The sequence below is a fragment of the Chlorella variabilis genome, assembly GCF_000147415.1.
Source record: "Chlorella variabilis unplaced genomic scaffold CHLNCscaffold_26, whole genome shotgun sequence".
Lineage (NCBI taxonomy): Eukaryota > Viridiplantae > Chlorophyta > Trebouxiophyceae > Chlorellales > Chlorellaceae > Chlorella > Chlorella variabilis.
Genome location: NW_005435062.1, coordinates 411660 through 433936, shown reverse-complemented (window position 1 = coordinate 433936; position 22277 = coordinate 411660). Strand labels below are relative to the sequence as shown.

Sequence of the window (22277 nt, the reverse complement as noted above, 5' to 3'; positions counted from 1 at the left end):
TGTTATTCAACACCACCTCTACTCGGCGGTTTACTTTCGATAACTTTGCTTGGCGTTACCCCTCTCTATGCCATTACCACTACCGCGACAGCCACTACCCACTCACCGCTCTCCATCACAAAGCGCAGTACGCCATAGCAGGCACGGCGCACGGCGAGGCCCCCCAGCAGCTTGTAGCGCATGGACTCAGCCTGGGCCACGGCGCACAGGCCACGGTTGGCCACCTGAAGGGGGAGAGATGGGTTGTTGTGGGTTTCCCGGCGTGCTCATGACAAGTGGGTTGGGCTTGGAATGCAGCCCTGCACAGCTGCTGCTGCGCCGACCTTCTCAGCATACAGCTCCACAGAGCCCTCTGGGAACTTGAAGCGCTTCTGCACCACGCTGGTCAGCTCGCGAATGCGGCGGCCCTTGACGCCTGCAAGGGACAAGTGCGCCACGAGCACAACTCAACAGTTGCCAGGTGGCCACCCCACTACTTCAGGGTTCCAGTTATGTTGCCTGCAGCGCTTTGTGCTGCCCCAGCAGCGATATGCCAGTTCGGCACCCAGCCGCGTGCCACAAGCCCCAGGCCCCAGCCGCGTGCCACAACCCACAGGCGCCTCTGGCTCACCCAGCACGTTCTGAGTCCGGGTGGCGCGGATGATGACCTCAGTGCGCATGGGCGTCACCCGCACCTGCGATACACGGCAGTAGCAGAGCCGGTGGGGCTGACCGACTGAAGCCTTGTATGCGGAGCAGTGGCGCGCCAAAAGGAAGATCGTCACCGCCGCGCCCACCCAGCCGCGCCCTGCGCTCACCTCCACTCCAGAGTAGCCCTCGCCACCCAGCTCCCGCATCAGCAGCTCGTTGAGCTCGGCGTAGAACACGCCATCGGCCACGGCCTGCAGTTGCAGCCGGGAGCGGCACTCGGTACAGCTCGTTGCGCGTCGGCGGCGCTGGTTTGCACTCTGAAGCCATCGTTTGCGCTGGTTTGCACACTGGAGTCGTTGCCTCCGCTTGTTGGTGTTGTGCGCAAGCAGAAAGGCCCCAGGCGGCCCGTCCACCATGTCGCTCGTCATGCAAGCGCATGGCTGAATAAGTGTGCTGTATCAGTGCTGCTTTGGTGTGTTGAGCTAGCCCGAAGCCTGGTTGCACGGGCGACCCTCTCCGCATCGGCTGCGCGGTGCAGCTCCCCACCTTTCTGGTCTTGCTCACAGCCGATGCCATGCTGAGTGGACGTCTGAAAGAGGCCTGGGCAGGCGGGGGCGCGTTGAAAGGCTCGTGGCCCAGGCCATTGACCCTGGAAGGGGACACCTCCAGTTGGGTCAAAGCAGTGGACTGAGTGATTACCAGCAAGCTCACAATCTCACTGACTTGACCTCTTACGATTGCTTTCATTTAAAGTCTATGGCTCATCAAGCCCCCATGCCACTGCTGCGCTAGCCAACAAGGGCGGACACCATGCCCTGCACCCCCATGAGCTGCTCCTGTGTTCGCAGCTCCTCAGCGACCGCCCCTTCCAAGCGCTCCAGGTGCTCCAGCCCCACGCCACCCGCATCGAGCGTGGCGGGGCAGCTACTGAGCAGGCGCTCGGCCATGGCGATGGCAGTCCTGGCGTAGAGTGGCCTGCCCAGCTGGCTCCTGCAGTGCTGAAGCAGGGCAGCCGCAAGCTGTGCGGGCGCTGCAGCCAACGTGGCTTCCAGCGCGCGTTGTCGCCACAAAGCCTCCACCACGCTCTCTATAATCTGCAGCGGTGCAGCATGCAGCGGTTGCCTGAACATAGCTGGATGCGCCCTCACACTGGCAGCATGCAGCCGGCATTTCTGCAATACATGGTACTATCGCAGGATTCATGCAATGGAACCAACCTCATGTTGATGGGTCGCCAGCGCAGCATCCAATGCGTCGGAAAACCGAAACTTCAGGAGCAGCTCCTCATGCCGGGGTACCGAAACCTGCGGGCAACCATTCATTCAGCCGGTATCAAACCATGCCGAGGGCACAACAAGCAGTGGCTCCTGAGGTGCACAGGGGCAGCTTGGAGGGAGGGGCATAGCGTCGCAACAGCGGCCCAGCAATGAAATCCTCACCTTTGACTGCGCGGCCACTGCGGAATCCATGTGTAGGGGCCGTTGCCCCAGTTTAGGAGCCGCATAGTGCGAACGTGCACCGACCACGCGCTGAGGCCTCCACCTGCAGGCATAGAAACAACACTACAACCTGGGTGCACGCCATCATGTGCTCGCTGCAACTGGCGGGGTTGGAAAAACGAGTGTTGTCACTGATGGGTGCCGGCTGATGGCAAAAAACTCAGCAGGATGGCAAAACAAGGTGTGCCTGGGCGTGAGTTGGGCCAACTGCCCCAGGCGTAAGGCCGTACCGCAACCGTGTCGGTTCTGCTGCAGGGGATCCCTGATGCCTTCTACGGTGAACAGACAGCGTGCCATCAGCCATGCCGGCAGCCAGCAGGTCACCAGTGGGGGATGCGGCTATGGAGAGGACAGGGACAGGGTACTTGTGCACAGTGAAGGGCCGATAAGTCTCCGCGTCAATCACCTGCAATAATTGACAGCGGTGTGGTTCTGCATTGTGCTCGCACTGTGCCAGGCCTATACACATGATGGCAACCTCCCGCGAAAGAACATTGCAGCTGGCCACAGAAGGACCCAGGGAGCACAGTGGCAGAAGTAAGCTGCCCCAAAATGTCCTGCAGTGCCGCCAGTGTCGCCTGGTGCTGGCGCCGGCAACAAAATACTCCTACCCTGATGTGGCCATCCAAGCCAGCCGATACTACGTGCGGCTCTGCCCCCAAAATTGGTGCTACTAGCACACTGGTCGCTGTTTTCTGGTGCGCCGTAATACGTTGCACCAACCGCCCGCTGCCCAATGTTTGCCAAATGCAGATGTCTGTGCCGCCCGCCGTCACCAGCAGTGCCCCTGAAACACACAAGGGGCCAGGCCGAGGCAGTGCTGCTATCTTCGCAACCAATAGCAACCCTTTGGCGACACACTCCACATCAATCAGTCGTGCCAGGGGGGGGAGGGTGTCTGCTGCAGCACAAGTTTCCATGTCGGCGAGATGCAGCACACCTGAAGGGAAGAAAGCAACGGACTCAATGGGTGCCCCATGGTCCACGCCAGCCAGGCACCGCTTTTGCCGCACATCCCACAGCTTGCAGATGTGGTCATACCTGCAGGTCCAAGAAGGGGCGTGGCTTGCCGGCAAGCTGTGTGTGGCTGCCCAAGAGAATTCAGGCGCAAGCAGACACAACACAGGGGGAACCAAACACCGCACCCGCTGGTTGCCCACACATCTGGATTAGCTGGGCTGCCAGCTGCTGACCGGACGTAATCGGTATGCCCACGCAGGGTGCACACCTGCGCCAGGCAGTAGGGCACGAGGGATGCATGTTGAACAAGTTCATGGACTGTGGTGCACTGAGTCGGCAGGCAAGAGGGGCTGCACTGCTTGCTGCCACACTGGATGTGGCAGCTGAGGCCTCGGCCCTCACCTGCTGCCCCGAGGTGACGTCCCAAAGCGCCACAAGCCCGTCGTCGCCGCCCGTTATGACATGCTGGCCCTCTGCAAACTTGGCCACGTGCACCGGCGCCTTGTGCCCCTTGAACTGTCGCAGCAGCGTTCTGCTGCTTGAGTCAAACACCTGCGAGCAGTTCTGCGTGGCAGGTCTATGAAGGTGTCCAGCTGGCGTCGTGCCTCAACAGCCCCGCGGGGCCACCCCATTCTGCGTGCCTGCACCACAGAGTCCTCGCCGCCCGCCACAATCAGCCTGCCATCCTGACGGAAGCTGCCGCTGTAGGCTCTGTCCTTGAAGCGGCCAAACTGGCGCTTGGCGGCGGAGGTGGCGCCATTGTACACGTGCAACCGCGTGCCCGCCGAGACGCAGTAGTCGTGCGGTGCGGCGCCGCAGACGTCGATGCTGCTCACGGCGCCGATCAGCTGCATGCCCTGCTGCCTGAAGGGCCAGCAAGGGCGCGCAGGCTGCTGCATGTCCACTGCCTGGCGGTGTAGTTGGCGCCGCTTGAGGTGGTGGAGGCGCAGCTGCAATTCGAGGCGCGGCTGTAATTGCATTGGTGCACTTGCCCGACTTGGTACTGCGCAACCGTACTGCTGATTTGTTTTTTCTGAAGTCCTTCATGCACCGCGTCATTGATTGATCCCCCTGTCGGTCAACCTGCCTGCTGCCTTGCCGGCCTGCTCTTCGGTACTAGAGGATTGACGCGATCACTCAAGCCGATTGCGCTTCGCCAGCGAGCACAGGGCCTGTCTGCTTCGTCCTCAATCTCCCACAGCCCTTGAACGAGCTTGCGCTGGAGGGAGCCTTTGCGCTTCCCCGTCCCATTCCACTCACTGCACGCCCACAAGACCAAACAGGTAGCAACCGTCAAAGTGAGCTGCATGCGCCGCGTTCCAATGGACTGCCCCGCCTACTGCTTCCCGCCAGTCACTGGGCACTGGGCAGTCCTGGCAGCGTATCCCCGTGACGCTCCCTCGCAGCTGTTTCAGCTCCATGGAGCGCTATCAAACGTTAGGTCGCATCGGCGAGGGTACATACGGCGTGGTGTTCAAGGCAAAAGACAAGGTTTCGCAGCGGGTGCTGGCCTTGAAGCAAATCAGGTGGGGGGGTGGGGGGGGGCAAGGTGCTCTAGTGAGCATTCCCTGCAGTTCCAGAACCGGATTGCTGGGCCTATTTCTTGAATTGCTTCCAAGTACTGCTTGCGAGCTAGCCTTGGAAGAGATGGCAGCTTCCAGTTTCTCTCAAGGCGTGATGGGTGGTTTTGCAGGTTGGAACAGGAGGAAGAGGGCGTGCCCTCAACCGCAATTCGGGAAATTTCGCTGCTGAAAGAGCTGAACCACGAGAACATCGTGTGGTGAGACTGCTGCCGCTGTTGCCACTCCTTGGTTGTCTTGCATGTGTGCGGGGAGAACACCACAGGAAATTCAGCCAAATTTCAATGCTCTCGACCCCCGTCTCTTGCAGCCTGGAGGATGTTGTGCATGAGGACCGCAAGCTGTACCTGGTATTTGAGTTCCTGGACGTGGACCTCAAGAAGCACATGGACTCCAATCCGCAGGTGTACCTGGACCAGACAGTGGTGAAGGTGCGGCAGCTTAAATTTAGCGCTTTTCTGAGTTTGCTTGTGCTTGCTGGGCGAGCGTCAACTACCTGCACTGCGCTGCAAGCCTCCCCGTAATGGGTAGACATTGAATGTACCCTGGCACTCGACTGTGCTCCTGCAGCACTTTCTGTACCAGATGCTGCAAGGAATAGCGTACTGCCACTCGCACCGGTATGATTCATCTGTGTGTAGCGTGCAGCATCATTGGGATGTCGCTGCCCATCTCTGACTGCAGCTGTGCGTCTGGGTGCGTGTTCTGGGCTGCCTGCAGCATACTACACCGCGATATGAAGCCACAAAACCTTCTGATCGACCGCATTACCAACACCATGAAGCTGGCGGACTTTGGGCTGGCACGTGCGTTTGGCATCCCTGTCAGGCAGTATACACACGAGGTACATTGCTTTGACTTGTCGATCTGCGTACCACTACCCATCTCTCGAGCAGCGTGGCCGAGCCGGAACCATGGCTAGGGGCCACATGCAGGTCATCACGCTGTGGTATCGCGCGCCAGAAATTCTGTTGGGCATTAAGCACTATTCGACCCCCGTGGACCTGTGGAGCATAGGCTGCATTTTTGCAGAAATGGTCAACCAAAAGCCGCTGTTTCCTGGCGACTCGGTGCGCAATGGCTGACGGCAGGGGTCTGCCAGGGGGGTTTATGCCGCTCTGGGTCCACAGGGGCGCTGATCCCCACGCAGTCGCTTCGTTGCCATCAAACAAATGTAGGAAATTGACGAGCTGTACAAAATTTTTCAGGTGCTTGGCACCCCGTCGGAGGCCAACTGGCCAGGCGTGTCGCAGCTTCCTGACTACAAGGTGGGCAAAAGTGACCAGGTGCCTTGCTTGCTGCAGTTCGTTTGCGACACCGCCCCAGGCTCAGCCAGCATTCGTGCGCATATGCATGCAGGACTGCTTCCCTCAGTGGCGACCGCGCGACTTGCAGTCAGTGGTGCCCACTCTAGATCCACTTGGCATTGACCTGCTGGCTCGGCTACTGCGGTACAATCCCTCCGAGCGCATCACAGCACGTGCAGCGCTTGAGCACCCCTGGTGAGTCCATGGCCGCGATAGGGAGGACACACAAAGCTCAGCACGCCTTGGCAGTTGGCAGATGAGGCTCCCTCACGCCTCCTCCTGTGCAGGTTCTCCTGAACAACTGTTTGCCTCCAAAATCTCGATCACCCCGAGTGTCTCTCCATGTTTCTCTCCCCAAGTTCTCTTCGCCTTGATGAGCTCCGGCCAGTTGTGTGTCCGCAACGAACTGATGGCTGGCATTTGTGTCAATGATTCGACGGCATGGTAGTTGTCCAATCTGGCATTTGTGTCCAGGGCGCCTCATCTGTCCTGCTACAGGCCTTGTTCAAATGCACCACATGCTGATCAAGTAGGGAGCTGCCTGGGCTTGTCAAAATCCTGGCGCTGCTGTCGAGGCTGACGGATGGCCTCTGCCGCGGGTGCTGCCTGCATCGTGTCTTCAGCCAATAGGTGCTGCCACTTGGTGCGGCCCCGTCTTCCAAAGTTGCGGACCTGCAGACAACAAGGTGATTCAAAGCATCAAGGTGCAGTAACGTTGACTGAGAGACTCTGGTAGACGGGGCTGTCATGAAGTGGCCCCAAGTGGTTGAATTTCAACAAATACAGTGACGCCAGCATAACCGAGCTCCGCGCACCTGCATAATCTGTGGCAGCATCTGCTTATCAAACTTGTCCTCGCCGGTCGGAGCATCATAGTCGCGACGAAGGATGTCGCCCAATATGCTGTCGCCTGCCTCATCCTCGCCCTGGAAGAATGCTCCCTTGTGCCAGTATTTCTGCAACAACACGATGCCTCATGCCTTCGGTATAAGCAAAGGCAGGGGGAGTAACCATCACTTGATCGCCATAGCAGCTTGCCTGCAAAAACTTCCACTTCTTCTTTGGCGGCGGAACCGCGGCAGCTGGCACGCTGGAGGGCGCTGCCAAAGCTGCCTCTGCCTTGGCACCCGCCTGCCGCAAGTTCCTGCGAAAACAACAGCCAAAGCAAAGGTGGCTTCTAATCCCATGTTTGCACTCGCAGACATGGCAAGGACGAGCCATATCGGGAAGCCCTCGCAGCATGCGATGCACACCTGTCACGTGCAATGCGCTGAAGCTCCCGCTCCCTCCAAGCCTCATACTGTGCAACCTCATCCTCCTGGTCGTCATCCGTATTCAAGTCAGAAGCATATTGCGTGGGTGCATCCTGAAGCATGCAAGCAGTAAGCCACCCACCGCCAGTCACTCCCCATTGCCTGCCCTATACCTGCCCCTTGCTGGCCCTTATTGACGACTATGGTGAACCGCCAAGAGTGGCAGCCAGAGGGGCCACAATGGAAAGACAAGATCCCCTGCCGCAAAAAAATGCAAAAAAAGTAAAAAAAGTGCTGGAAATCCTGGCATACCTGCGGCGCATCCTGCGCCTGCTGCTGCGTGACCAGCGCGTGGGTCTGGCGCTTGCGGTCTTCCAGCTGCTCGGCCTGCTGCCTGGTTGTCTGCTCCGACTGTGCTAGCAGGACCTCCCGCTCTGCCAACGTCTGAAGCACCAAGGTAAGGAGCCGGAAGGGCGGCACGGTGGTGGGGGAATTGCCAAACCAGGGGGGGGGGGCATGGGTTAGGGATCCGCATGACAGTCCAGCAGCCCAGGAGGAGACCACAGGTTGCTGCGGCTGCAACGTCACCAGCAGCATCCTGCCATGCTCACCTCTCGCTCTGTTTTGGGAACAAAAGCAGGCTTCAGCATCACTGGACCACGCTCATCTTCGCTGTCATCGCCTGTCATGTATTCAGAGCTGTCCTCGGAGCCCTGCACCAAGCAATCACGTGCCGTCCTCAACACGTGCATATGCTTGCACGCGGGTGTACAAACCGTACGGAGTGGCGACGACGTCTACAAGGCGGCCACGCACAAATGGTGCAGTGCACAGGGGCCACGCTCTCGCACCTCCTCCTCAGCGCTGTCAGCCCCGATTGCTGCTGCGGTCGCCAGCTGCCGTGCACGGATCGCCAGCCTGCGCCTCGCAATAGCCTCCTCGTCCTCCTCCTCCTCGTTGTCGGCGGCAACCGGCACGCCTGCAACAGCCGCCTCGGCCTGGGGCAGCTCTCTGGCATCGGCGGCGTCTGGAGAGCACGCTCGGCGCCTTCGCAGCACCACCGCCACGCTCGCATCACGGTGACCCAACTGCGGCTGCCTCTGCTGCAACAGGCGTGCCAGCCTGGGGTCAGCTGCGCGAGTCGCCGTTGCGGTGTCCGGCACAGTCGCAGGCAATTCCGCTGCCTCTTTAGTGGGTGCTGCGTCATCTGCTGCCTCTTGTTCTGCCCACTCAGGCCGCTTGCCCGCCCAATACCTGCAGGGGGGAGGCCTGGAAGCTGTGGTTGCCGCGGCCACAAGCGAACCGCTCAGCCAGCTAGGCCCGCTGAGACGCCTCGCCTGCTGCCCTGCAGCCCCCAAATTTACCGTTGCTGCCGATGCTTCATTTTATTGGACCCACTGGCACGCCGAGCAAGGCGTCCAGCTTGAAGTGAGCGCGGCTTGCACAGGTTGAAGAACAGACAGAGAGAGAACACTCAATTCCTCCCTCTCCATCCGGGGCAATGGTTCAGGCAGTACGAGCTGCAGGACTGCGGCTGGACTTCAGCTCTCTGAATGTTCACCGTGGACGTGTGGCACAGCTCTTCTTCTTCTTCTTCTTCTTCTTCTTCTTCTTCTTCTTCTTCTTCTTCTTCAACGACAGAGATCACCTTCTCCCGGCAATTCCGAGCCCGGGTGCCCCCGTGGATCTGCAAATAGCCAGCCGGAACACCGGCATGGAGGTTTGCGTTGGCGACGTGATTGAGGCGCACGCCCCTGACACTGTCCTGCGCGGCCACGGCACGTTGCTACGGCACGGCAGCCTGGTTGCCAGCCGATGCGGCAGGGTGCAGCGATGGAACCAGCTGGTGTTGGTGCAGCCGCTGGCGGGGGCCTACACCGCTGCTGTGGGCCACGTCGTCGTGGGGCGAATTGTGCAGGTGCCGGTGCAGTGTCTGTGGGATGGGTTTGGGCGGAGATTCTCCTGTCTTGCCCACCGTGGTCTTGCCCATCACGCTTCCCCAGAGACATGTGACAGTGATCTGCACGGAGGCATACAGACATACGCACACAGTGCAGGTGGAGCCCACACGCTGGCTGGTGGACATCCGGGCCACAACGTTGGCAGTCCTGCCGCTGTCGACGGCTGGTGGGGCGGTGCGGAAGGCAGCTGTGGGTGCTCTGGACGCGCGCTCTATCCTGGTGGAGGGGGACCTGATCGCGGTAGGGGCAGCTGCTGCATGCTGCGTGCCTCCCTTGGTGCTGCAAGGCCACCAAGCTGCGTTCTTTGAGGGTGTGCAGGCGGAGGTGCAGACCGTCCGTGCCGATGGCCAGGTGCAACTCCATGTCCGTGACGCTGTGGCAAGCAAGCTGCCCCCCGGCATGCTTGTTGACATCCCGGCAGCCTTGGTGCGGCCTCAGCGCAAGCATGTCCATCGTTGGAATGCAAATGGTGGGACGGGCAGCCTGTGGCAGTGGCACCTGTGTGGCAAGGGGATATGTGGGCTACTTGAACAAAACCCCGCTCACCCGAAGCCCAATGCACAGTTTCTTTACGGGTGTGTTCACAACGGCGCACATTTACATCACTATTGCCCGCTCCAACTCCAGGTATTAGAGCCATTTTTGGGTGCAATGGAGCAATATGGGTTGGCATCGATGGCACCAGCGGCGCCGTTCGAGCAAGTCAAGTGCAGGCGGCTGTGCAGATGGCTTCGACAGTGCAGGCGTTGGCCAGGTTGGGCCAAACAGTGTCCTTCACGGCTGTTCAGCGTGCAACTGGTGTGTAGTGACAAATTGGGAGCGCCAGCTCAGGTGCATGGGAGGGATTCCCCTGCTGGTTAAGCAGTGGAGCCATCTGCTTGGCTGTCAACTTCAAGTTGCAATGGAGTTTGAGCCTTTTCATGGATCGGTCCCAATGGGCAAAAAATATGTTAATGTGGCTTCTTAGCCAACTACCCTGCAAGAGGAAACGTATGACAGCCGTGGTCTCAAACTCCGCCTGAAGCGTTCTGGTTTATGGAACAATTGTCAAGCAAATATTGTGTGATCCTGCGTACCAGGTGGCGCCTGCGCTGGCAACACTTGCCAATCCATGAGGCCACGGCGAGCTGACGGTGTTTACTTCGGTGAATATGGCCAGCGCGGCCTGGATATCTTTTTGCTGGAGGTGTAAGGAAGATAAGAACAGCCAAGGATTGTCCGTTGTGACAAGCTGAGGTTCTTGTACACTTATGGTGATCACGAAGGGTTCATGGGCGGCTGCAGCCAAGAGTGAAACACAATTGAGATTTTTTCAAGTAGAGTCTACCAGCCCAAAACCAAATCAATCGATTGTAAGTGCACAAAGGAAGCTCTGACCCAGTTTTAACAATATCCTCTGCAGATGTGTGTTTAGCGCTGTTCAGCGCTTCGAAAAGCGATCGAATAATGTTTCGTTGCCGGTAAACCTCGTACTAATTGTTAACTCCACGTATGGAAGGAGAGGAGGTGGCGGGCTGGGTGGAGACGGGCTAGGTGGTGGTGGGGAGCGAGGAGACGGAGAGGGCGGCGGCGGTGAAGGTGGTGGCGGGCTGGGTGGAGGCGGGCTGGGTGGTGGTGGGGAGGGAGGAGGTGGAGAGGGCGGCGGCGATGAAGGTGGCGGCGGTGAATTTATAATTCTATAATGCTTAAACAGGCGCTCCGCAAAGAGTTGACCACCACGCACTGCACAGCAGTACTCTTCGCTGTGCTGAAGCAGCCAGTGCAAGTGCTGTGCTCAAATGTGTCCCAGAGTTGTCAAGGTCAATGCTATGCCATAGGCCTTCCTATTTTCCATGAACAGCGACTTGCCGATGCCACAGGCCAGGCTGCCTAGTGCTGCCCCTGATGTGGACGAAAAATTGGTGTTGCAGGTAAACCAGCCCGGCAGGTGCCTCAGTCCTCGGCTGATGAACGATGCCTTGCAGTGTTGGGCCATGCCTTTCGATGTGTAAGCCCAAGCCAAGCTAATCACATACAGGAGCTGCTGCCAATGCTGCTCGTTCTCTGATATCGATGCTGTTTGTTTTGACACCGTGAAAGCTGGAGCGACTCCACAAAGTGTGGCATGGTCGACACGGTTATGCCAATGCTCAGGCTCCACGCAGAGAATATGGTCCGCTGTCGCAATGCTCATCAGAGCATGCAGGTGAACCTTGCTACTTCCAACTAGCTCAGAGGCGACAGTTGGGCGATGTATCATCCATATGGGGGTGTACCAGTATGTGAAGCTCGTACTGTGCACGTCATCAGCAGCTGTAACGTTGCAAATCGATGAAAGTGCCACATCGTCAATACCAACTAGCAGCCACATTGAATCACTGCAACGGTTTCACCAGCAATGGCGACATTTCAGTGATGCTCCTGTCCTGCTGGGCTGATATATGGCACGATTGACAGCATCACATGACCACAGATCTTGCTTACCGTACGTCTGCTCTTCTGGGTTCCATTCGTTTCCAGAACCCTGTATAGTCATTTTTTGGCTTCATATCCAAATCAGCAGATGTCATCGCCCCAAATTGCACGCCGCAGGGTGATACAGCGCCACTCCATGTAGAAGGGGTCTCCGCTGCTTTCAGCGCCTTAAATTGATTGCTCAAGGTTGCTAACAACTGCTGCCTCAAACTGAGGAGCCATGTGTTGCTACTCCCTCCATCCTGCATTACTGCAGCTCCTACGGCAGCGCTACTAGCTGCCAGTCGGCGCATGGGTGCGTATGCCCCGCACGCTGCCAACACTGCTCCACCCACTGATCTAATCTGTGATTGTGACGCAACCGTGGCTGTTAACTGCAGCGACGCGTCTGCGACAGCAGGGTGGATCCAGCAACTGCTGTTACGGTGCTCTTTAACACAGCCTGAACCAAACAGTGCCCAGGTTCTCTTTCTGTCTATTGGATTGAACAGGGATGCCATCCCATTCAACTCAGTTGGGCCGTGGGGTGGCAGGTTGGTTGCTCGGTTTGCCCCTTGCGACTCCAGCAACCAAGCATCAACTGACAAAACGTCAACCTCCAGCCGGGTGACTGCAGTGTCAATGCCTTGCAGGCGCCCGTGAATATGAGCAGCTGCTTCCCCACTGGGCAGAATCCCGCTGCCAACTATTATGCCACCGCTGGCCGGGCTGATGTCGCAATTTAACGTGGGACTAACAGTGCCATCCAATAGCAATGCCGGTTGCTTGATGACCAAAGCGGTAGTGCCACTGGATTGTTTATCTCTTCCTGTGACCACAGGAGCTGGCCCGCCGCAGCAGCCATTTCTAACAGCACCGTGGGGGCCACCAGTGCCTGGCCGCACACGCTGTGCTGCAACAGGTAGGAAAGAACCGGCCGCTGCAGACTGCACTGCATGCGAATGTTTGCTAGTGCCGTGGCAGTGGCTGTGCCTGACTGGCCACGGCTGAACTGTGATAGCAGTGGGTAACTGCTGATCTGGTACCACAGTCGCCTGCGCTGCCACAACCAAGTCTGGGGAGCGGTACAAGACATGGGGCATGTCATACCTAGCACAGCGTGCGAGTTGGTGCCTTGATATGCGAAGGAGCTTACACTGCCATGCATCTCAGGGGTGCTGCAAACAAGGGACTCGTCAGGCCAGTAAGAATGAATGGACCCGCTCCGGTACCCCAACACTCGGGTTCCATTTTGCAATCCATCTATGTGACGACTAACGCATATCGGGCCTGTGCAGCAGCGACCTACCTATGAAGCACGGGGGCGCCTCGTCGGCGCGCCAGCCACCCGCGAGTACCTGATTGGTGAGCGTAGCTCTGAAGCACACTGCTCACGTGGGGGTTGACTGTGCGCAAGTGCAGGATGTCACGCCTGCAGGCAATGAAACATGAGGTGTGATCGTGACGAGTTTGTTTTGTTCTTCAACTTTGTTTTTGATGATAGCAGTGAGATATGTATCCATCACTGAATATGATGGAGTAGTTATATAGATTTGTGTTTGGTGGTAGCCAGCATCCATGAAGTCAAAAAGAAATTGACAGCTCACACCTGCCCATTTCACCCAAGTGCAGTGAAAGGGCAGCAACGCCCACGGCACCAGCAGCAGGCTCAGTGTGTAGAACACGTGACTTGGCAGCTTGAAGTTCCAATGGATGATTGCCAACAGTCTGCAAAAAACTTAAGTTGTGTGGGAGCTAAAAGACCACGGTACCCTGCCTCTGCCAGGTGATTGTCTTGCAGGTAGATCACCTGAAACACAGCAAATGCCGCGCCCACTTCAATGGGGTCGCCCAAAGCGGTACCTGTGCCGTGCATCTCCAGCATGCTGACGTCTGAGGCTGCCACACTGTTGCACGCCAGCGCTTCCCTCACTACAGCTTGCTGGCTGGGCCCGTTGGGAGCTGTCAAGCTGCTGCTCCGCGCAGTGCCGAGGATGATGGCAGCCGGCAGCAGTACCGAGCCTGCAACGCCATCTGAGGCGGGCAAGGGCCTCCAAGACGTGCACTATGCACGCCTCGCCGCGCATGTAGCCATCAGCAGCAGCATCAAGCGTCTTGCCCGTCGCCAGCGAGCATGCCTGCCTTGCTGAGCACAGCGGTCGTCTCGGCACACATGGTCAGATTGACGCCAGCTGCTAGTGAGCGGTAGCAGCCGCCGGGGATGAAGGATGTGCAGGCCAGATGGGCGCCCACCAGGGACGAAGCGCACGCAGTGTCGATGCTCACGCTGGGACCATGAAAAACAATGGACAAGCAGGGCAGTCTGATTTTTGGCATTAAGGGTGGGCAGGGTAAGAGGCGTCACGAGCGCGCACGGGAGTTGTAGGGCAGGCAGGGCGAGAGGGGTCACGAGCACGCGCGGGAGTTATGCCGTTGCAACCGCCTCTTGTCAGTTGCCAGTAAGCATGCGCAATGGACCCCACTTACGATATGCTCGCGTCCTCTAGGCGGCACTGCTCACCTTTAGTCCCAGGGTGAATGAGATGCGTCCGCACACCACTGAAAGCATGCCACTGGTAGCGGTGTAGGCTGACATACCCTGATGTGCAGAGTTGAGGTAGTACTCGTTGTAGCTGATGCCCACGCCCCCACTGCCCTGGCGTCGTCGCATGCCTCCCTGGCGCCACTGCCTGGTGTGCCATCGCCTCCCAGTAGCCCTGCTGGGCATTAATGGCAGTGGCCTGCACATGGGCCAACAAATGGAATATGCTGTGGGAGTCACCAGGGGCGGGGGTTGGGATGTGCGAGCGTGAGAAACACATCGAGGCACATCGAGGCACATCGAGTGCACATCAAGTGGAGGGGAGTCCTCGGCAGCGAGCGAGCGTGAGGGGCACATCGAGAGGGTGATGCAGTGGGTACAGCAGCTTTCAGCGGCAGCAGCATGCCTCTTGCGAGGAAAGAGCAAAGAACTTGTAGTCGAACAGTTCGGCCCCCTCCAAAATGCTACCAAATCGCTTGGGCAAGGAGCCCTCTCCCAGCCACCCGATATCCACATCCCACCGGTCGGGCGGCACCTTCAGCCACCCAAAAAGACATCATTCTTGCGAAAACCAAGCTGCCCCTTTTGATTAAAAGCAACGGCATCCCTCGCCAGAGGTACACTCACCACACGGAGGCATCGCTGAAGGCATTAAAGGGTGGCCCTCGCCACACCACGCCGGCAAGCAGCACAGCACGGGGCAGTCTTGGCGGCTCCATGGAGCGAATTGGAGGCTCCTGCAGCGGGTTGAGCACACAAACGTTGGGCAGCGGGTTGAGCACACCAGCTGTAAACCAGAGCTTGCAATGATTCCATGGTTCCATGAAGTCCAAGGGCCACCCCCCTTCCCGCACCCGGCGGGTTCTTTTGCAGCAGCTCGCACCTGGAGCGAGAGCCCATCGTCGAGATCATCCAGGAAGCGGGCGATGGTGTCGTCGTCCAAGCCGACGCCGACCAGACCTCCGGCCGCTCCCCACATCGCAACAACACGTCGAACCGGGCCGAGTAACGTGTGTTTTGTCCTGAGGTCCGCAGCGAGGTGTAGTTCAGCAAAGGCAGTACACCGCGGGCAGCGAGTTACTCATTATGAGTGCAACGCGTCTGTTTTGTAAGCCGTGCGCTAGTCTAACAGCCATGCTGTCGCTTGCTCAGCGTCGTGTCGTTGGGCTAGGGTCACACCTCTCCCTTGCTCGGGGCCTAGCTGCTGTAGCGGCGGATCAGGTGTGGACAAGCCCGGTAGCGTTGGGAAACCTATGGGCACGCCCCGATCATGTCTCGCGCAACTCGCGATGCCCCTGAAACCCGTTGCAACCACCGCAGGGCGTCAAGGATGTCGTCATTATTGGTGGAGGGCCGGGAGGCTATGTGTCCGCCATCAAAGCGGCACAGCTGGGGCTGAAGGTGGCCTGCGTCGAGGGGCGGGGCGCGCTGGGAGGCACGTGCTTGAACGTGGGGTAAGGCGGCCCTCGAGACCCTAGACGCCCTAGAGGCCCTAATCGCAACTTGTTCTCCCTTCCGGCGAGCGGTTGCGATAGACATTTGTATTTTGTTTTATGCCATTTCCCTGCAGGTGCATTCCGTCCAAGGTGACTTTTTCTTGGGCTCCTTTCACTGTGACTGAGGGGTGGTGCACAATGTAGGATGTGTGGCGGGGCAGACGTGTGGAATGCAGCTCGGCAGTCATGCACTGTTTGCCCCCTGCCCCACCCACCCACCAAACACACACACACGCACGATTGCACGTTCCCCAACCACACGGGTATCCAGGCTTTGTTGCAATCCAGTCACATGTATGCGGAGGCCAAGCATGCATTCAAGAAGCACGGAGTGCTGGTCGACGGCCTGGCGGTGGACGTGGCTGCAATGCAGCAGCAGAAAGCGGCAGCGGTCGACGGTCTCACCAAGGGCATCGAGGGTCTGTTCAAGAAGAACAAGGTTGGTGTGTGCCTCCTTGCATCAACCCGCCGTGCCCGCTGCGTGGTCTTCCCTCGAGTGTGGCTGCCACCTTGCATGTACGGCTGGATGGCCTTCCCTGCACACATTCAGGTGGAGTATATTCGGGGGTGGGCCAAGATCAAGAGTGCCACAGAGGTGGAAGTCAGCACCTCGAGCGGAAGCACCACCATGGTCTCCACCAAGAATGTCATCATTGCCACTGGCTCGGAGGTCACGCCGCTGCCTGGAGTGCCCGTTGACGAGCGCCGGTGCGACCACGCCTGCCAGCAGCCTGAGGTTGAGCCTGCTTCACAGCGCTACGCTAGGTTGAGTGCACTCCCTGGTCGTCATCCAAAGTCCCCCCACCCCACCCCACCCCACCCCGCCGCCCCCGGCCTGGCTTGCTGTGCTGCAGCATTGTCTCCTCCACTGGGGCGCTGAGTTTGGAGCAAGTGCCGGGTAGCATGGTCGTAATTGGGGGCGGCTACATTGGTCTGGAGCTGGGGTCAGGTAGGTGATGATCAATGAGAGACAGCACGGCGCTAGTGCTACCCATTGAGGCACGACTGTTCTGTTTGCCCCGCTGCCGCCTGTTTCCTTTGAGGCTTTGTTTTTGCGCTTTCGTAGTGTGGGCTCGTCTGGGCGCGGAGGTAACAGTGGTGGAGTTTCTGGACCATATTGTGCCTACCATGGTATGCCCTGGAATGCTCAGAAAACAGGCGCTGCTCCTTCCCGCAGCCGTCAGTAGCCGGGTCAGGCTGAAGGAGCCTGCTCCTCATTTTTTATGGCGAGAGCATCTTCTGCAGTGACGGTGCCCATATCTGTGCAGGATGGCGAGGTGCGGCGGGCCTTCCAGCGTTCGCTCCAAAAGCAGGGCCTGAAGTTTAAGCTGAGCACCAAGGTGTGTGGGACAATAATTGCCACACAGCATCAACCTTGCAATACAAGCCTTTCATCGCGATTCCCCACGCTTCACGTTCGTATGTCTGCTACAGGTGGCCAGCGCAGAGGCGGATGGAGCGGGAGTGCGACTGGAGCTGCAGCCATCCAAAGGAAATGGCGACAGCGAGACAATGACTGCGGATGTCGTGCTGGTGTCCACAGGTATCCATGGCACTTGAATCATGCCACAGGCTGTAGATGGCGTCAGATCAATCGCAGGCTCACCTGTTTACTTGCATGCACGGCCACGAACTGCCCTATCTGCCTGCCTGACCGTTGCTGTTGGCCGTGCAGGCCGCCGGCCCTTCACCAAGGGCTTGAATCTGGAGGGCGTTGGTGTATCTACAGATCCCCGTGGGAGCATTGTGGTAGATGAACACTTCCAAACCACTACCCCCGGCATTTATGCCATCGGGGACGTGATCCCAGGGCCCATGCTTGCCCACAAGGTATCCCCAGGGTGATCGCTACGTTTGGCGAGGTCGAGTCTATGGGTCGCCGTGATCACTGGACCACGCCCCCCCTGGCCCCCCCCGGCCACCCTTGTCCCCGCCCTGCAATGCCTCTCTACCTTTGTGAATCCTGCAGGCAGAAGAGGATGGCGTGGCCTGCGTCGAGCTGTTGGCGGGGCGCAGCGGGCATGTGAACTACAATACGGTACCCTCGATTGTGTACACTTGGCCAGAAGTTGCCAGCGTGGGCAAGACCGAGGAGCAAGTCAAGGCGGAAGGCATCAACTACAAGGAGCGCAGCATGTGCCCAGCCTGCACATGGTTGCCTCTCAGTCCGTGCGTCTGGTGGCCAACACTTCTTTCGAGGGATGCCATTTCTTTCACAATTTTGCAGGTGGGAAAGTTTGCCTTCATGGCCAACAGCCGCGCGCGGAGTGTGGACGACACCGAGGGACTGGTCAAGTTCATCTCTGATGCCGCCAGCGACAAGATTCTCGGGGCGCACATAATGGGGCCCAATGCAGGCGAGCCGTGGCATGGCACAGGGCTCCCTGGCAGCCGCTGGGGGACAGGATCCAAGTGGCACTCAATATGGCACCGACGTTTCTGGGGTTTGCGCAGGCGAGCTCATTGCGGAATGCGTGCTGGCCATGGAGTATGGCGCCTCGACCGAGGACATTGCGCGCACCTGCCATGGCCACCCCACTCTTTCGGGTAGGGAGGCAATTGCGCCGTTGCTGCCAGCACATGCAGGATGTTGTTTGGATGGCAGGCAGGCAGTCAAGCAGGCATTGCCGCTGGCTGCATGTCCCGCATCGTTAGCAGCCCTGACAATCTATTGGCTTGCTGATGGGGTGCAGAGGCTGTCAAGGAAGCAGCCATTGCCACAGCTTTTGGGAAGGCGATTCATTCATGAGGAAAAGTCGGCGGGCCACGGCCTCCAAAACCAAACAGCGGCGCACCCTCGCCGGCGGCGGCGGCGGCGGGCGGGCGACCAAGCTCAGGTTCCACTTTGGCATGCTCCTCTTCACCTGGCCAGGCGCATATGTTTGAGCATTCCGCCCACCTTTGCAAAGGCCAGAGCCGCAGCTTGCGCATGCCCATCGAGGACCCTCGTAGCTATCTTCAGCTGCCCTTACACCTGCATGTTAACCCCCTTGAACTTAGTCTGCTGCGCCCGCAGAGCCCTTGGGGCCCGGCCAGGCCTAGGCATGCTAATGGCAACCGCCCCTGCCCGCTGGTGCCCCTGCCCGCGCGCTACCAGCGATGGTGCAAAACAAGCGAGAACAGCAGCAGCTGATAAAGTGGAAGCAGGCAGCGGCTTGCCCCATCAGCGTGTGGTTTCAAAGGGCATGTGCAGCAACGCAGGTGGCGACAGCCGTGGTTAGATGAAATGCATTCAGCTGATGCCTATCGCGTCGGGCGAAATCAGCATGCAGCGGCGACATGCTCCGGGACCCATGCATCGGCGGGTAGTGACAGGTGGTGCTCACAGGCGAAGTATCAAAGTATCGTTCGCAGCAGAAACTCCCTGTTACAGCTCCTCATGATAAGCCATGCATATGCATGTCAGTTTTCATGCGAATTGGGCCCGCGCTCGTGTAGCCTGCTGGGGAGAGAGGGATCTTCGTCGAGAGAGAGCTCCAAATCTGTCCCGCGACTGTACTTCCACGAAGAACGTAGGTCTCTCATATCGCGTTCAATCGGGTTCCAGGCTCGTTCATTGCACCAGCCAGGGTCGTGTACTAGGCACCTCCGCCTCACGTTGTGCAGCATGGCGGAGCGCAAGCCCGTCGTCAGGTCGTCGGACATGGCCGAAGACCTCCAACAGGATGCAATCGCGACGGCGCAGCAGGTGGCAATGCCGCAGTCAACTCCCCGCCGGCCAGTCAAACTTACAGCCCGCCCGCTGCTTGCCACCTACCTAAACCTCCTGAGGCTAAACGGGGCCAGGAAGTGGCGCGGCCGCCTGGAATTGCCTGGGCGAGCAGGGCACCCAGGCAACCAGCGCGGTGCACAGGCGGACGGCGCCGGCGCCCACCTGTCGACTTCATAATGCATCATTCTGCTCCCACGCAGGCGCTGGACAAGTTCACGATAGAAAAGGATGTGGCGGCCTACATCAAGAAGGAGTTTGACTCCAAGCACAACCCAACCTGGCACTGCATCGTGGGCCGGAACTTTGGTGCGCTGCCGACCGGCCAACCAACCGGTGTAGGAACTAGCTTTTGGCCGTTCAGACAGAGCGATACACGCTCCTCGCGGGACTCTCTGAGCACGGGGCTGCCAATCTTTGCGGTGCAGGATCCTATGTTACCCACGAGACCAAGCACTTCATTTACTTCTACTTGGGCCCTGTGGCTGTGCTGCTCTTCAAGAGCGGATGAGCTGGCGTGGGGCTGCTTTGCTCCACTGCTCAAAACTCACCCACACTGGCCAAAGGTGTCACCCTGGAAGTAACAGGTGCAAACAAACTTCACAAACCACGCAGCCAGACAGAACTTCGTAGCTCAGCAGTCGCATACTTCTTCCCGCCATGCCCATTCAATACAGGCTTGGGGGACAGGGCAGCGTGTGCAGCTTCAGCGTGCCACCCCGTCTGCGATGGCAAGGTGAAGGGTGTGTACAAACTTTGCCTGTAAGGCATGGGAAGGTTGATAGGCCACAATGTGTCCTGCCGGCAGCCCCCTACCGCCTTTACCCGCCAGCAGCGAAAGGTCGCCCTGCAAACAGTATGAGAAGAGAGACGACGAGTCACAAGGTCTGTGCAGACAGAAGCCACCGGGGCCCTCTGCCAGCCAGCAGGCATCCATCCTGCTGACACAGCAGCCTGGAAGGTCCAAGTTCATGGTAACAATGCTTACCAGCAGGTCGACGGCAGCATGGCGGGCAGGCTCATCGCTTGGGAAGCGCACCATGGTGGCATCCATCCTGCATGGCGAAGCCAAAGAACTTGTTGTGCATTGCACGATGAGGATGATATCACAGCCACACGCGGGGGCGGGCCTGATACGCCCTCGAAAAAAACATGCAGCTGGCATACAGCCTGCGACTGTGCAGTGCTGCCATTTTGTTTTGAATTTCTATCGCCAGTGCTAGACAGAAGCAGCGAGCGCACCAATCATCTTTGTTGCCAATCAAGCTCACATAATCGGGTCCGCCTTGCAATAGGCCCACTGCCATTAGGGCCTCCACAGTCTGCACAATGGGTGAGCGGGCAGGCTGGATAACAGGACGACAATGCAGTACCTGCATCGCTGCTAGTGTTCAACAGCACGCATCACCAAATCGTTCCCCACCAGGACAGCATGTCCAGATTGAGATACCTCAGCAGATGGGTAACAAGTTCGCGCTGGGGCCAACGCCACACAAAAGTGGTCCTTGCCGTGATGCCCTGGGTCTTCTGGGCTCCAAGTGAACCATTGTCGCCCAACAACTGGGGCCGCGGCCGAGCAGTCCACACCAACTGCACACGGGCAGTGGCTTGGTAGGGAGCGGGGGTGGACCGATTACTTGTAACTTGTAATGTGGGATGGTGTGGGGTGGGTGGGGGGCTAAAATCGGGTCGGGGCACTTGTGCCTACTGTGCACATAAGCTTAGTACCAAAGAAGGAGCCAAGAGGCCGCAGAAAACGATAGGAACTTGCCCGACACGCGCGCAGATGGCCCAGGGTAGTAGGTGATGAATGCCTCGCCATCTCGCACGGTAACTTCCTGCAGCCCAGAGCATTCCCAGCTCATGCTGGCAGCCTGGCATGTTCAGTCCCAGCACACAGTCAAGCAGGTGGTGCCTGCGCGCCTGGCACAGTGAATGAGTTCTCCTGGGTACTACAGCGTCAGAGCTTGCCGCAGCAGGAGCTGCGCGAAGTCCAGCACGTTGCACCTCCGTTGCCCACCCTAATGCCGAGCCATCCACAATAGGAACCTCTGCATCTCGTGCAGCAACAAAAGGTGCTACCTATGTACTTTCTGCTTTCCAGGAGAGGGCATAATTTAGTGTTGCGCTTCTGTTCAGCAGTCGATTGCGGCTCTTGCCTTTGCCACCCTCAATCTCGATGCGTGCATCATCCACACCGCAGCACTCTAGTGCAGCCAGCAGGTGCTCCGCACCCCAAACGGCGCTGTCGCCCCGTGCCAAGACCATGCACCAGCGGTGCCCCTGCTGCAAGTTGCCCACATGCGCCTGTAGGCGGGCTTCACCAGGCTGTCCCCACGAAGGCTGCGCGCGGGAAGGGCAGCATCAGACTGTCAGGTGCCCGGCTGAGAAGCGAGATGGGAAACGTCCCAGCTGGACCTTGGGCTATTCAACCTCTTTGTTGACAACACACCCTGCAAGAAGCTCTGCCACCTGACCTGCTCCTCTTCCAGCAGCTCCGACTCTGCCTCAATCAACAGGGTGTCGGGCGACAGGGATCTGCGCTGTTGCAAGTAGTCAGCAAATGAGCCAGAAGCGATGCCCGTGTCTTCCTTCTGCTGGTGCAATAGCGAGGGAGCAGCACATGGTGAATCAGTGGGCTTCGGCAGGCTTAGCACGGTGCTATCACTGCAACAGGTAGGGCCCGTGACCCCTGGCTTCTGGATCCCGTCTAATCTCATGCCGCCCCTGGGAAAGTTACCTCCAGAAACTCAAAAAACAGCTTGGCATGCAGGCCGTCTTCACCGCCGTCTTTCATGAGCTTGGCCCCGGCGCTGGCCTCTGCAGCCTTGCAGGCTTGCTTGAGATGGATTGATTGTGTGCGGGGGGGGGGGGGGGGGGGGGGGGGGCCCCCCCGGGCCCGGGGCA

The 22277-nt window shown here is 58.8% G+C and overlaps 7 protein-coding genes across 7 annotated transcripts in view; 3 read left to right on the top strand and 4 right to left on the bottom strand.

Annotated features, from left to right (window-relative positions):
* CHLNCDRAFT_59796 (hypothetical protein) overlaps positions 1-1219 on the bottom strand; it is a 2078-nt gene extending 859 nt beyond the window's left edge. The window contains exons 1-5 of the mRNA XM_005843835.1: positions 1177-1219; positions 798-881; positions 611-674; positions 324-415; positions 107-224 (exon numbers count right to left, since the gene is read on the bottom strand). Of these exons, the coding sequence (XP_005843897.1) occupies positions 107-224; positions 324-415; positions 611-674; positions 798-881; positions 1177-1206 (388 nt within the window). The 5' untranslated portion in view covers positions 1207-1219. The remainder of the gene's footprint in view (positions 1-106; positions 225-323; positions 416-610; positions 675-797; positions 882-1176) is intronic.
* Positions 1220-1418: 199 nt separating this feature from the next.
* Positions 1419-3943, bottom strand: CHLNCDRAFT_139756 (hypothetical protein; the record flags this gene model as incomplete). The annotated part of the gene is made up of 5 exons (XM_005843834.1): positions 1419-1620; positions 3093-3170; positions 3323-3357; positions 3492-3641; positions 3737-3943. 5 exons carry the CDS (start codon positions 3941-3943, stop codon positions 1419-1421), a joined length of 672 nt encoding a protein of 223 aa, XP_005843896.1.
* Positions 3944-4174: 231 nt separating this feature from the next.
* Positions 4175-6417, top strand: CHLNCDRAFT_32928 (hypothetical protein). The gene is made up of 10 exons (XM_005843897.1): positions 4175-4372; positions 4496-4615; positions 4783-4869; positions 4980-5100; positions 5240-5289; positions 5390-5513; positions 5605-5739; positions 5848-5937; positions 6029-6171; positions 6264-6417. The coding sequence occupies exons 2-10, from the start codon at positions 4509-4511 to the stop codon at positions 6271-6273; spliced, it is 867 nt and encodes a 288-aa protein (XP_005843959.1). The 5' UTR covers positions 4175-4372; positions 4496-4508; the 3' UTR covers positions 6274-6417.
* An 84-nt stretch (positions 6418-6501) lies between these two features.
* Positions 6502-8613, bottom strand: CHLNCDRAFT_139754 (hypothetical protein; the record flags this gene model as incomplete). Its single annotated transcript, XM_005843833.1, has 8 exons — positions 6502-6648; positions 6792-6932; positions 7051-7120; positions 7230-7342; positions 7542-7673; positions 7841-7942; positions 8081-8483; positions 8594-8613. The coding sequence occupies 8 exons, from the start codon at positions 8611-8613 to the stop codon at positions 6502-6504; spliced, it is 1128 nt and encodes a 375-aa protein (XP_005843895.1).
* Positions 8614-15290: 6677 nt separating this feature from the next.
* CHLNCDRAFT_48339 (hypothetical protein) lies at positions 15291-18779 on the top strand. Its single transcript, XM_005843896.1, has 14 exons — positions 15291-15386; positions 15486-15619; positions 15736-15751; positions 15933-16100; positions 16212-16369; positions 16516-16610; positions 16728-16792; positions 16930-17001; positions 17096-17204; positions 17337-17491; positions 17631-17786; positions 17889-18018; positions 18116-18208; positions 18355-18779. The coding sequence occupies exons 1-14, from the start codon at positions 15300-15302 to the stop codon at positions 18408-18410; spliced, it is 1494 nt and encodes a 497-aa protein (XP_005843958.1). The 5' UTR covers positions 15291-15299; the 3' UTR covers positions 18411-18779.
* Positions 18780-19268: 489 nt separating this feature from the next.
* CHLNCDRAFT_27579 (hypothetical protein) lies at positions 19269-19881 on the top strand (the record flags this gene model as incomplete). Its single annotated transcript, XM_005843895.1, has 3 exons — positions 19269-19349; positions 19574-19679; positions 19799-19881. 3 exons carry the CDS (start codon positions 19269-19271, stop codon positions 19879-19881), a joined length of 270 nt encoding a protein of 89 aa, XP_005843957.1.
* Positions 19882-22086: 2205 nt separating this feature from the next.
* The window catches only part of CHLNCDRAFT_54861 (expressed protein), a gene marked incomplete at both ends in the record, with an annotated part of 561 nt that continues 370 nt past the window's right edge, over positions 22087-22277 (bottom strand). Inside the window, one exon of the mRNA XM_005843832.1 lies at positions 22087-22205. Within this exon, the coding sequence (XP_005843894.1) occupies positions 22087-22205 (119 nt within the window). The remainder of the gene's footprint in view (positions 22206-22277) is intronic.

What these genes read in the sequence shown, in the direction of transcription:
- CHLNCDRAFT_32928 (XM_005843897.1), top strand. Translation starts at nt 4,509, where the DNA reads ATGGAGCGCTATCAAACGTTAGGTCGCATCGGCGAGGGTACATACGGC. An exon ending in TGGACCAGACAGTGGTGAAG is followed by an intron (nt 5,101 to 5,239) that starts GTGCGGCAGCTT and finishes GTGCTCCTGCAG; the next exon opens with CACTTTCTGTACCAGATGCT. An exon ending in CGCAGCTTCCTGACTACAAG is followed by an intron (nt 5,938 to 6,028) that starts GTGGGCAAAAGT and finishes ATATGCATGCAG; the next exon opens with GACTGCTTCCCTCAGTGGCG.
- CHLNCDRAFT_48339 (XM_005843896.1), top strand. Translation starts at nt 15,300, where the DNA reads ATGCTGTCGCTTGCTCAGCGTCGTGTCGTTGGGCTAGGGTCACACCTC. An exon ending in GTCTGTTCAAGAAGAACAAG is followed by an intron (nt 16,101 to 16,211) that starts GTTGGTGTGTGC and finishes GCACACATTCAG; the next exon opens with GTGGAGTATATTCGGGGGTG. An exon ending in CATAATGGGGCCCAATGCAG is followed by an intron (nt 18,019 to 18,115) that starts GCGAGCCGTGGC and finishes GGGTTTGCGCAG; the next exon opens with GCGAGCTCATTGCGGAATGC.